Below are 14,318 nucleotides of genomic sequence, written 5' to 3'. Positions count from 1 at the left end.
TTTTTTTTTCAAAATTTTTATGCCAATATTTTCACTTTGACTGCAAATTAATATCTGCTTCAAATATCGGTTAATGGGCCTCCTTGCCTACTAATAATCAGTATCGGCCCTAAAAAATCCATATTGGTCTATCACTAATTTAGACCCCAGTTTATCCAGCCATAATGCACATTTTATTGTGTCATTCTCAAATACTGTTAGTAACAGTCTCTGCTTCAAAGCTCCTGTGAGAAACTTCCTGTTGTGTCAGTTTTGAAAACCCTGGGAAGCTCCTGTGTGCACTGACTGTACTACACACTACCTATAGAAGTTGAATGAGCAGATCCTGATTCATGATGTGAGTAATGTTCTCCAGACAGTAAAGCCTGCCTTCCCTTTTCTCCTTCTATCCTGGTTGTATAAGAGCATCTCTTCCTTTTCTCCATCCAGCTTTCTGATCTTTTATCAAGTTATATCCTTGTTCCTTCTCACCTGACGTTTCTTCTTCTCTGATCTCCTTCCTTACCTAAAAACACTCCTTCCCCTCTCCTCTTAAAGCCCTGCTCTTCAGGAGAAAAGTCTAAGATTTTCCTCTCAGAGCTGCAGATTTACAGCCCATGATAAATCTTCTCCCGCAGAGGCTCGCTGTGTCTGTACAACCCACCCCGTTGTCAATCGGCCAAACAACAGGCTGCACCAGCACAAAGCAGTAATCCAATTTCAATAGAGACAAACCAAGGTCTTTTCTATATTCATCCACCTCAAGCCATCCCTCCTCTCCTTCCTGCATGACTCCACACATGCTCAGGATTTCATACGAGGAGCGAGGATGTGTGTGTCCTTGGCACTGTCCTCTGAGGAAGGACACAGTGTGTGTGTCCTGATCACACACAGATGTGACATTGTTTTTTTTATGGAGAGAAACAGAGAGCACAGTTATCACGCTTGTAAAAAAGAGGGATGCTTTTTTTTATTAAAACAGCCAACTCCATGAACTGACTGCAACAGACAACATCCTTTACAGTGACATCATATCCATCCACATTTCAGGTGACAGCGTGGCAGGCAGATGCATGTCGTCTCAGCGCCTCTAAGAGCAGGATGTCCTCTTCACTACCCTTCAGCATAATCTCCCACCTGCTCAGAGAGTGGAAGACGTCCCTAATAGACTTTTTAATCATTTCAGGAATTAAACAGGCTTCCTGGTTCAAGGTGAAGGAAAAACAAGCTTCAACATTCAGTAAAACACTAATATGAAACTCACTCAGAACATCTTTGTTTTGGGGTCAGATCCATCAGGACTTACTGCATTAAAAATTGATCTGAAGTGACATTTTGCAGTTTTCCTTGCCTCAACAGATTTAGTGTCTCTAAATGTCAAGGAGGCTGGAGATTCACTCACACCTGGGTGAAGCAGATGTCAGTCTGTCTGAATCAAGCTGTGCTGGAGAGTGTTTCCTGCTCTGGCTCGTAAAAGTGAAACATCTTGTCGTAAGTTTTTTTTTTTTGTAAAGCTGTCTGAATTCCCATTGTTCTCTCCTTCACATATTAAGCTGCTGCCAACTTTCTCTGTGGTCAACAAACTGATGTTGACATACCTCTTATTCACATCACTGGCACCCCTAGTGGTCATTTGGTTGACTCCCGGCCTCAACCATTTGCTGTATTCCATAATGAATTTCTGTGTCAGTTTTGGCGCCTCCTCTAGACAAATTTTTGATGATCTTGTGAAAATAAAGGTTTTTTTTTCTACAGTTTCATTTTACTTCCATGTTCCACGTTCCAGTTCAAGAAAGTCCAAGTTTTTGGACTTAACCTAACAGTAGTATCTATCACTTCTTGTTAGGGCTAGCAATTAATCAAATTTTATCCCACATCACAATGTAACAGAATGCAATTTAAAAAATAAATAAATAAATAAATTTTTAAAGTGCATCTAAACAGTGCAATCCACATGTTTTCATATTTCATTGGTTGATCCAGGGATTTGGTCTTATTCACATTTCTGCACTTTATTTTATGTGAGATTCATAAAAGAGAGGATTCATATTTAATTTTCAGATTATTATTTATACCAGGCCTGTTGTTCAGCAGTGTTTTGTTCCGTTCTCTGATTTTATTCAAGGAAAGTCATGATAATATTGTTACACGTCTACAAGGCTTAAAGTTAAATCAATCAGTCAGTATTCTACTGTGATTGTAATAGTTAAATAAAGATACGTTCATCATAACATGTTGGCCTAGCCTAGAGGTAATAATTGTTTATATGTTGACAGTATTTAATGCTGTAAAGTCTACTTTTTGGCTCAGTGTGTACGTGGATTCTGGTCTTCCTGCTGCCAGCTTCGAGAGGAGTGTCAACAAACTGCAACTTTTGGCACAACCACACAGGATTCATTTTTTTTTACTGGATGAAGCCTCCGGACAGTGACTCGTCTAATCTGACATCTTCCATTGGTGTTTACAGAAAATTACAAAATTAAAAAATAATATTGTAGAATTTATCAAATCTTGTTGTTGATGGTTTATTTTTTGCTTTTGTATTTCAGAAAGATAAATTAATTTTACTTTGTTTCATAAACAATTGCAAAACATCCCGGATTAGCTTTGCTGGTTCAAGCACACGTCTGTTGCTAGTTCAACTCCAAGCTAAAGCTATTTGCTGCCCCTTTGGTGCCCATGTCTTATCTCATTCTCTAGCCCCCACATTTCCTGTCTCTCTTCAGCTGTCCTATCAAATAAAGGCAAAATCTCCCAGCTCCAAAAAAAAAGAAACAAAAAAAAGAGAAAGTGATTGCGATAAATACATGATTATGTTTACACAGAGATTGGGACATCGTGATACACTCATGTTTTTTATCCACATCCTTCCATTTCAAGCTCCTCTCTCTGTGCGCTCAGTTCCTGCTGGCCCGACATGAACTCCCAGCATACATCACTACACTTATCAACTCAATTTCCTGCCGACTGAGGCAACTTCTCAATGCCCGGCGCTGCACATGAGTATGTGATGACAGAGAGGTCAAAACTAATACTGCAGCTGACAGCTGCTGGTGTAAAATCCATCTCCAGGGTCAAACTGTGAGCGCTACGTTATGGCCTCTATGAAACCAGCCACCCGTAACCTCCACGGCCCTGAAGGTGCTGCCAAACGTAAAACCAATACACGAGAAACCAGGACCTGTGTGAGGTGTGATGTCTGCGTCAACACGTACTCATGTGTGTTGGACGCCTGCATTTATTGGCTGCTGATGTTTCAGTTGTGGCACATTGTAACTGTCAGCGCTGGGTACGACGCTGACGTGTCGAGTGAGATTTACAAGAGACAACACGGCGGGTCTGATCACACACACTTTACACACTCAGCTGTGCAGAGCCTGGTGGATGCAGCAAGCTGCTGCAGCTACATGTCGAAACGCTGACTCAGCAGAAAAAAAGACCATTATGAGCATTTCTGTTTGAAAAGCCAAACAGGAAGACATGTAAGAGTATGAAATCACGTCCATTGGAGGGTAAAGTGAACAGTCATTACCAGCTGGGAGGAAAATGTTGGCAGGACGTGACATGACATCAGTAAAAGAAACATGGTGGCTGTTTTTTTTTTCTTTGTTTTTGAGACTGAAGGTTTTATCAGCTGAGAGGATATAAGTGTGTGTGTGTGTGTGTGTGTGTGTGTGTGTGTGTGTGTGTGTGTGTGTGTGTTTGAATCTGGTGTGCATGGCACTTACTCTTTAGGCGGGTTGAGGTCTTCTGGTCTGGTCTCAAAAAACACTCTGACCTCCTCACACTGGGAGATGTAGACCGGGAGCTGGATGAGGGCCTGCAGGCAGAGACAAAAAAAAACACAATTTAGGTTTTTTGCAAACTGACCAATTTAATATTTGATAATTTTGTAGCATAAAAGAAAAAGTTGAATGTATTTTTAATTTATAATGTTTGATTTTTTTTCATTTCATTTGGTTTTTGAAGCAACTCTGGATATACCAAACAAACAAAAATCTACATCTCCAAGGAGCAGCCATTTATACGCTTCCTTCTCTTGCTCATGACTTTAAAAATGATGCAGCCAGCTAGCAATGTCGACTGACCTCCTACATCCAAACTGAGCTCCTCCTCCTGGGCTCAGTGCCAGCAGCAGCCCACACCTACAGCCTCTGACCAAAGCTACTCAAACACAACCACTAGCCCAAAATCCACCATGTTACCACAAGCTAATCACTGGCATTTAGCACAAAGTTGGTTAGCAGAAAGCTAACTCGCATTATTTTTTTGTTGTGTACTGCTCTCCAAGTTCCTGAGAGCGAGTAAAAGTCGAGCCAAGCTTCACCCTCGTTTGTCTATTTGGCGTTTCGTTTCACTTCAGCTGTGTTTTTTCTTCCTCTTTGCTACGTCGGCTATCGTAGCTGCTCGGATTAGCTTCTTTCACTCGCAATCACCAACACATGAAGTCACTTGCCCACTGGGTGCTCTGTGATTGGCTGATGTAACCACATCTCCTTTTTGCCCAGAAACATCCTGATACAACCAAAACACCAACATCCAGGCAGAGGAGGGGGTTTGAGGCAGACACAGACACTGACACACATGAATAGAAGCCTGTAGGAGACAATTGAGCAGGATTATTCCTGTAAAAGTTGATATTTGATTTTTTTTTCGGAAATTTCTGCAGACTTTACCTCTAACTTCTGAAGTAACATTTGATCACGTGACTTTCTGTAAGATCTAATCTCTGTGGGAGTAATAATTTCACAGTGGTGACCGTGACACTGTTAGGAGGGTCACGATAGTCTTTCCAAAAACCAAAAAAATATTCACATTTGTTTGTTTCATCCCATATTTAAAATGTAAACAAACATAGGGGTTAAATATTATATAGAACTATATTAACAGAACATGTTTGATCTGTTTTCTACATTTCTTTTTTGCCATCATCGAGGTGTGTAAGTGAGGATAACAACAGATTAGTTTGGTAAACGCAGCAAAATGTGCACAAAGGTAGACTGATCTTTTTACTAAACTAAATTTGTATGAGGTTTTCTTTGCTCAATTTTGTTTGTTTTTGGATTGAGCTACTCCTAGATTTTGATATTCATTGTTATCGTCTCACTCGTTTTATATTTCAGTACAAAGCAAATGCATTGAGTCGTTCCTGGAAGAAATTGCATCAGTTAAAATTCAAATTAGTTGTTTTCTCTTCCCCTTTTTGCAGAGTTTCTGTTTTCTTCTCTGCTTCTTAGTGCATTGATCCGTCTCGCCTAACTTCCTCCCTCATTTTGCAGCTCTGTGGAGGATCACCAGCAGCTAAAACATGAGCCCTGACATCTCAGCGGCAGGAGATGAAACACAAACAGCCACTTTTACCTCTGTCCTTATCACTGAGATCTCTTTCCCTCTTACACGCACACAGGCTGTCATGTTATCACAAGTTCATGCCTTTTTTTCTCTCTGTCTTCTCTGACTGTTTCTCTTTCCCTGTCAACACAAAGGGTGATGTGAAACAGATAATCGCCTCAGCAGCTTCATGCCTCAAACCAGAGGAGAAGCGTCACCAATGACCCCACGGTGACTATTTCACTGTGAGCTGAAGGAGCGAGGCCACTCCCTCCTCTTCTGCTGGCAGGCAAAGCTCAATGCTATCCATCAAGCTTCCTCTGCTGGCCTCTACTTCAGGTTTTAATACCCGTAAGTGTTTCTGTTCAGTCCTTTAAGGGAGCAGAGTCTGTATTCTGTGATACACTCTGATATAACGTCAGGAGTGACAGATATGGAACGGAAGCCAAAGGCCCGAGCAAGGTGCCCTTGTCGAATGTGCCACATTCGCCTTGTCGTACTTATGAGCGTGAAGCTCTGCCAGCAGCCTGAGCTGAAGGGAAGTAGTGGGAGTACAGCTATGAACACAGTTGAACTAGCGTTTTCATTAGCTGCAAAGTCATGCAGTGTGCATACCTGCTCACTTACAGGTTGCTTGATTCATGGATCATGGTTTTGCTTGAGTATTACGCTCCAGTATGACCTGTAAACCATCCATCCTTTGATACACCAACGCTAAGTGGCTGATTTAGAGTCTTAACTAGTGACCCCCTCAGACTCTACCCAGAAAGCAGAGCTGAGCCTGAGGTCAGAGCGCTACTGAACCGTCCATCGTCACCTTGGATTTATTCCTCTGCTCACAGTCTGTCCGCTCGTTACAATTCTCCCCCGGGAGGAGACGGGGGGGAGTTCTCAGGGTGCATTACAGCAAATGGACTTTATGGGTGTTCTTTACAGCAGGCAGCATTAAGGTAATTGTGTGTGCCTGTGTGAGGGTACCACGTGTGTGTGAATGCACAATGTGGACATGTGGTTTCTAGGCAAAATGGGAAGGAATATGAGAGTTCCTAATGTGCACTCTGACAAACGCAGAGCACATTTTCACTGAATCTTTGCACTTTACATTCAACACATATTGTAAATTAGAATAGAATAGAAAATATCTTATTTATCCCCAAGGGGAAATTCAGGAGGAGTCACAGCAGCAATCAAGAAAACAAAAGTAAGAAAGTGTATAGAAAGTGCAAAAAGCTCTATAAGAAAATAGATGCTGACAGCTTGTCCATCATTGTCCAGTTCAGCCAGCCTCCACCTCCACAGGGTCCAGGACTGAGCTTCTTCAGCAGTCTGTTCAGTTTCTGTCTCCTGGATCCTGTCTGCTCACAGCAGGTGAAGCTCTTCCAATGTGGTGTTGGTGTCTGATGTTAGCTCTGTTAGCCATGTCTGTGAATAGCATGATGCTACTCTGCCTCCTTGTATTCCCTCTGTTCCTGGGTTAGCATGGCTAGCTCGTCCATCTTATTGGAGATAGTTCTTACGTTCCCAATAACGATGGATGGAAGGACAGGTCCATGTCGTCACTTTTTAGCTCACACCTGAGAACCACCATGTCGTCTTCACCTTGTGAGGAAACATCCGGCCTTGCACCAGTTAGCATTGGCAAGCTACAGGCTGCTAACAGCTGATTTCACATGTAAACAATGCAGCCATGGTTACATGTAGGATCTCCAGACAAACACAGGAGCCAAAAATACTAAATATATCACTGAAGACAAAACCAGTTTGGTGTCCATGACCAACAAATGAACCGTACAAAGTAATGACCCACTCCAAATGCAAAAATGACAAAAAAGAGACAAAAAATTACAAGAAATGGACAAAGAAGGGAGAGCTGCCGCACCAGGCATACGAGGGAGAGCTGATGCAATATTTCATGTGTGGAGAGCCAAAGGACTGAGAATGATTGAAGATCTTTATCCATCCAAATACAACACACACTAATGTCCTTTCGGGAGTTGCAAGGTAGATTTAATCTAGATAAAAACATATTTTTTAAATATCTTCAACTTAGAAATCTCATCTTGTCTCCAATCTCAAGAATTTTGGGGGAGCAAAATAGAATTAAGAATGAAAGTTTTGGATGTCTTTTGTAGTTTTTTCATATGTAACTGTTAAAAAAAGCATTATGTAAAATCATCTGCAAATATATGCTTTTGATCCATTGTGGCATTTTGTGTCTATTTGGTTAAATATTGTCCTTAGGATACACTTTACACCATCTCTTTTGCTGCAACAGTAAAAGTCCCTGTTATGGGATGAGGAATGGATTACTTTATCTTAAAAAGGCTGCATGCCCGCACGTTAGAGACACTTTAAACTGTTTTTATGCATCTTAATCTATCCACTGATGAAAGCAACAACTTAACAGAGACTCTTTGATGTGATGCGTTGTAAATCTAGTTACTTTTTCCGTTCAGCAGTATTATGTAGAGTTGAACAAAAAAAACCAATCCAATTCCATGTTTTTTTTCATTCTTTCCTTTTCTTTCTTTTATTCAACTGTGTTTCCCGACTTCCAGAAAAACATGTTCCTTTACAACCGGGGAAATTCCATATGAGTCAGGTCAAAGCCTCAGCTATACACAACACAAGGGCTGACTCAGCTTTCCCTGAAGAAAAACATGGAGTTTCACCCAGTCAACCTGAAAAACATGTGGGGGTGGATGAAAATGCTAATTTTTATGCTTGCAGTCGAGTTCAGATTTGTCGTGAGCTGTTCCTGCAAAAGCCAGATTTAAATCTATAAAATACATACAGATCTAACCTCTGTTCACTGTGGGCAAAGGTATAGGTTTTAATTTCCCTCTCCTTGAGAGCATTACCGTAAGATTTCATTTCTTACAGTCTTTGCAATGTTGTCAGATAAATTGCTTTAAGGTTTTACTTCCTAAGATATAAATAAATGTTAGAATTGAAATATTCTACATGGGTAAATGAGTGAAAACATTTACATTTCTTCTTTCTTTTATACTAATGGCTAAAAGTGATATAACACTTAGAAAACAGCCAGATTTGGGGTGTAATGAGGTTGCTAGGTGCCGCCCTGTTGGCTATAGCTGCCTTTTGCAGCAGCTGTCTCTGACCTCTTTGTCCGTTTCTTGTAATTTTTTCGTCTCTTTTTCATCATTTTTGCATTTGGAGTTGGTCATTACTTTGTATGTCTCATTTGTTGGTCTTGGACACTAAACCGTTTTCCTGTTTGTCTGGAGATCCTACATGTAACCATGGCTGCATTGTTTACATGTGAAATCAGCTGTTTGCAGCCTGTAGCATGTCAATGCTAACTGGTGCAAGGCCTGATGTTTCCCCACAAGCAGAGGAGAAGGAGGTGAGGACGTGCTGGTTCTCAGGTGTGAGCTAAGAAGTGACGACATCCACCTGTCCTTCCATCCATCGTTATTGGGAACGTAAGATCTATCTCCAATAAGATGGACGAGCTAGCCGTGCTAACCCAGCAACAGAGAGAATACCAAAAGGCAGAGTAGCATCATGCTATTCACAGACATGGCTAACAGAGCTAACACCAGACACCAACGCCACATTGGAAGAGCTTCACCTGCTGTGAGCAGACAGGATCCAGGAGACAGAGACTGAACAGACTGCTGAAGAAGCTCAGTCCTGGACCCTGTGGAGGTGGAGGCTGGCTGACTGGACAATGATGGACAAGCTGTCAGCATCTATTTTCTTATGGAGCTTTTTGCACTTTCTATACACTTTCTTACTTTTGTTTTCTTGATTGCTGCTGTGACTTCAATTTTGTTGTACTTGTTACAACGATGATTAAGTTCTATTCTATTCTATTCTATTCTATTTTATTCTAATTCAAGGATATCATGGCATCAATGATGTAAAACTTGTCTGCAGTGTAGCTACAGATAACAGAGCTAGCACCAACAGCCTTTTCTGGTGTTAAGTGATGATCAGTCATTTCAAAGTACACACAGGACCATAAAGTCTTAAGTCTTACTAGTTTGCTGATTGTGGCTAAAGTTAGCAGAGCTAACATCACCAGCATGGGCCATGCCGGTTAACATCCACATGCCTCAGCTAGTTACGCAATGCTTCATTCAAGTGGTTTTATGTCAGTTTAACCTGATGGTGCCTAAACACAGCTTCATTTCTATTTCATAGATCTGTCGCCTGTGCTAGTTTACATCCTGGTAGTAAAGCATTATATATGGAAGCAAATAAAAATATTTTTAATGACCAATGAATTTATTGCATTGAGTTATTTAGCTATGAAAACCATGTATCTGAATTTATTTGTCATGAATTCACCTATTTTGAATTCAGATGTAAAACAAAAACACTATTTAGAAATTCATATCCAAAAATTTGAGCAACCCCAATCTTTTGGTTGATGAGTTATGAAATTTAAATTTTTTGATATGAATTTTCAATTGTTTATTCAGGACAAATAAAATCTGATTAGGGATGCACAATATATATCGGTATCAGTATCGCTATCAGTATTGGCCGATATTTACTCATTAGCTGCCGGCATTTTCAGAGCATCTTGAACGATCTTTCAAGACCCAAATAATCTTGTTTTCTATGACTATGTAAACACCAAAACTACCAAAGAAGAGTGGACTCTCTTCTTTTATGTCTCTCTTCCTGTTTTTGATCCAAAAAACAGACAAAACTTACTTTTTTTGATCACGTTCATCCCACACACTGCATCCTTTGATCCTCTTTTCTCACGATTGCACCGCTCTTTCTCTCTGAACTGCCTCGTTGCAGATTGTTTTTGTTTTGTTTGACCAATATCAATATAGGTAAGTATAGGTTATCGGCCATAACATCAATATTAATATCCGATATCGGTATCGGCCAAAATTTTCACATCAGTGCATCCCTAATTCAGATACATGGTTTTCGTAGCTAAATAATTCAATGCCATGAATTCAGTGGCGTTTTTATTCCACTATTTAAGATTCAGTGGCTGTTCAATTAAAATAAATATGTCTCTAATTTGATTCCATAATTAAAGCAACAGTTACTAGCAATAGACAAGTAGTTTGTGTTACTAAGATGCTACATTTGACCTGGGCTGCGATATTCAAAGTCAAATCTTCCAAACCAGGTAAATATAATACTATGACTCTACAGATCTCCTCAGATAAACAACCCTGACTGCAACAACAGCACTGCTGTGGCTCTGCTATTCCCAAAAGCATCCACACCCAGAAACACACACCAACAACACGACTCATTCCTCCCCCAAACTCCTATTTTTCACATAAGTGGTTAAAGATGTTGCCTACACCAGCTGTACATTCCTTTAACCCCAGACGACACTTGGTGGAGTCGAGCTGTAGAATCAACAGCCTCTGTTCAACGACGTCTATCAAAGATTTTACTCTTCTTTTCACTCACTCTCTGAAAAAGGGACAAAAAAGCCACAAGCACGATGAAGTATTTGTACAGTGATGTTGCCGTGAGTCTACTGGTGAGAAAAAGCTTCGTCAGAGCTAACTTATAACAACATCCTCGAGTTTCACCTCTCACAGAGACAGAAAAAAGTTTGAAACTGAACAAAAACACCACCTATGGGGTGTGGATGTGCTGACTGGAGCAAGCTCAGCACCAGAGAGCTCTTTGCTTTTTCTGTGGACTGAACCACAACACAAGATAAAACATCAGCTTCTCCTCTGATGTTTTGGATTTCATGACACATGTTCACAGAGCAATCACGTGACCCTGTGGGCAAAATATTTATTTGCTGGATCATCAAATGTAATGACTCCTTCTTGCAAAACAGACTCACTCCAGCAGCCTCCCTTGGAGAAATGGAGATGTTGAAACTCTTACTTTGTGTTCTCTTCAGAGCTAAATCTGTGTCCTGTTGCTTGGAGGCTGAACATCAATCATCGTATATTTCTGTGGCTCGTGTAGCTACATTTCTGTCAAATTGTAGCGATTAGTTGTTTGCTATTGGCAGTTTTATGGTTGCAGTTCTGCTCCAGCAGAGCTCGAGGTTGTACAGTTTACATTTTTCCTTTTCTTCTTGAAGCTAAGTGATTAATCTCTTTGGTAAAAAGCTGTGGAAAGGGTCTGATATACACAGGTTTTAAACTTCATCTGTTCAAACTTCAAATGTTTAAACAGACACTGCCGACTAATCATGACATACCTATATACTCAACAAAAGTGGGGTTCATGGTGACTGTTTATTTAGAGGCTTCCTTGTCCAGAGGGATTAAAGTGGTTTACTGTACAGTCAGAAAGGTTTGCTCCAGGCACTTCCAAAGACAAAGGCAATGGCATTTCTAGTGAGCTGAAATACAGTAATCCTAAAATCTAAATATTGTGCTAACACTGCAGCATGAGATTGAGTTTAACTTGTTTGAAAGTGCATCAAAGTGTTACGACAGCCACCAAACTGCAAAAAACTGAAACTTTATCAAGTGTTTTGTCTTATTTTAAGTAAAAATTGTCTTATTACACTTGATATGAGCCACATTCAACTGGTCAGTCCAGAAAAATGTCTTGTTTCTAGTTATTTAAAAATGAAAATTGAGGTCAGAATTGCTTGCCAATGGAGCCAGAGAAATTTGCTAGAAATTGTGCAAAAAATTACTTTTCTCTTGTTCCATTGTCAGATGTTTTTAAATTCAGACCTCATTTTTGTTTTTAAATAACTTTTAATGAGACATTTTTCTGGACTGGTCAGGTAAATGTGGCTCATATTAAATCCAAAAAGACATTTTCTCCTGAAAATAAGACAGAAACAATTGTTAAGATCTTAGTTTTTTATTAGTGCATGCACTATCAAGGGCTGCTACTGCTCCACTGCCCAGATGTAAACAAGCACAGATGGCAGACTTTTACCCCTTCCAGTCAAAAGAACCAGGTGTTTGTTTGGTGCTAGAGTTTAGTTGGTTCTTGAGTGATTGTAATTTCATTGTCTTTGTTTTCAACTTGAGACGCTCCATCTCCTGATTCCTCAAGATCCTGTCTCAGGGGTCATTTACACAACAACAGTTTTAAGGTAAAACGCAAGAGTTTTGTTGTGTTTTTGCCTCACATTTACACGGAAACTGCGTTTTAGCTGACCTAAAACGCAAACTTTTAGAAATGGCCTTCAGAGTGGGATTTTTCTGAAACGCTGCTGCCACTATTGCCGTGTAAACAGTGAGCCAGCACTTTTAGTAAAACGCTGAAGTCACACTCCACTCCACGCGAGGGCATACAACAGGTCAACAGTACCGTTGTTACGATTGTCGCAGACTACCGTGTTGTGCATGTGCATCTGTATCTGCTGACTGTCTTTATACAAAATGTTTATCTGTTGCTCCACTTCTGCACCAGACGATCGGCTCAGCTCCACTTTGGTGGAGATCTCCCAAAAGCTGCTTCTGGACAAGACAGTTGTAGCGCCACCTACAAGCCTGGCATACTTACTACAGCGTTTTCAGTCCCTCAGCGTTTCCATGTAAACGCAGATTTTTTTCACTGTGTTTTAGCGTTTTCGGATGAAACGTCGCGTAAAAGGAGCCTCAGTGTGGATTCCTGGAGCAGACTGGGGGTGTGAAGCGTATCTTAGGAGGCATTTCCTCAACTATAAATGTTTTACTCTCCCTATGTTCAGGTTCTTTCTTCATCATTTTGACCGCTCACATGTTGACCGACCTTTCCTTGCAAAGAAAATAAAACCTCGTTGGCCAGCAGAAGAAAAAAAATCCACATTCTTCCTATAAACCTGTTTGGCAAGGAGCCCAGTTGGAGCCATGTCATCGTACCACTTCAAAACAGCAGCATGCCATTGCATTCTGTAATAGACTTTGCAGGTTGTTAGTGTTAGATATTGGACATGTGTTGGTCGGCAACACGTTTGTACGAAAGTTACACAGAATAGAGTTGTTGTTTTCTTAGTGTGGTTACAGCTAACACGAAATGGCGTTGAGTGTTCCAATAAAACACTGACATCAAATCTGGAAGTTTTGAATGAGAAAATCCAATCAAAAACAGACGACTCAATCGGAAGCTTTTCATTTTAAAAATGGCTGTTTGCCACTGCCAGTCATTGGTCACGATATCCCATGACATCCCCTGACAAAGTCAGTACTCCGCTCTGGCTCAGCAAAGAGTTGATGCTTGCTGAGCACCTGTTTGTAGCACTAGCCTGGGTACAAACCAGCAACTAGCACTAGCGCTAGCTCTGGGACCTGTGTAACTTCAGGCAGCTGTAATATCTGACAGTGACAGTTTGTTGTATTTTGGTTTCTTCTCGTTGAGAGAATGAGAATTTGTCATAAAGTTTACCACAAAGAAGTGCTCTCATGTCAGGTGACTCAGTTTGATCTTGAATTTGCTGACAGAAGAACCAACTTATGTTGCTCATATACACAGATGGCATGAAATGATTATTTTCCATTTTCCTGTTCATGCCTTTGTTGATTCAACGTGGGTGGGACATTTTTCCCCTCTAACTGCTGGACTTGATATTCTTACATTTTACCAAAGACCTGTGTTCCCCCTAACTGCTGATTTCTAGTTTAAATTCATGCTAAAGTGGTCAACATACTCACCCGGCAGTACTCGTTTATGGGCCTGAGTCTCTTCATGGCAACATCTCTGATGTGACTCCTCCTGAACAGGATCTTTCCTAGAAAGAGAAGAAGTGAAAGCAGAGTTAGTGAACAGAACTTAACATCGACCAAACATGAACATTCATCGATGTCTGATTCAGATTATGTTACTTTAAAAGCAACTTTTGGAAAGTAACAGCCGGTAAAGGACAAACAGGACGAAGACTGTCTGCTCCAGAAAGTGTTAGTGAATTAGAATGCAGACATAATACAGTCTCTGCATCAATAACACTGACAGCACAATGAGCCAGCTGAGGAGCTCGCTGAAAAGCTGGCCTTTCCAATTCATGAATAAATGATTTGAGGAAAGCAAATGATGTCTGTATGACATCAAAAATGCGACTCCACTGCTCTTATCTCCCCGCACAAATAACC

The 14,318-nt window shown here is 40.6% G+C and overlaps 1 protein-coding gene across 4 annotated transcripts in view; it reads right to left on the bottom strand.

Moving 5' to 3' along the window:
* sh3pxd2b (SH3 and PX domains 2B) overlaps window positions 1-14,318 on the bottom strand; it is a 63,423-nt gene that overhangs the window by 15,276 nt on the left and 33,829 nt on the right. For all 4 annotated transcript variants that reach the window (XM_074673055.1, XM_074673057.1, XM_074673056.1 and 1 more), the window contains exons 4-5: window positions 13,884-13,960; window positions 3,708-3,799 (exon numbers count right to left, since the gene is read on the bottom strand). In XM_074673055.1, the coding sequence (XP_074529156.1) occupies window positions 3,708-3,799; window positions 13,884-13,960 (169 nt within the window). The remainder of the gene's footprint in view (window positions 1-3,707; window positions 3,800-13,883; window positions 13,961-14,318) is intronic.

The sequence above is a fragment of the Halichoeres trimaculatus genome, unplaced genomic scaffold (assembly GCF_033239565.1).
Source record: "Halichoeres trimaculatus isolate MK-OKI-2021-1 unplaced genomic scaffold, fHalTri1.1 fHalTri1_scaffold_6, whole genome shotgun sequence".
Lineage (NCBI taxonomy): Eukaryota > Metazoa > Chordata > Actinopteri > Labriformes > Labridae > Halichoeres > Halichoeres trimaculatus.
The sequence above is the reverse complement of the archived record's forward strand: the minus strand, read 5'-3'. Positions and strand labels throughout refer to the sequence as shown.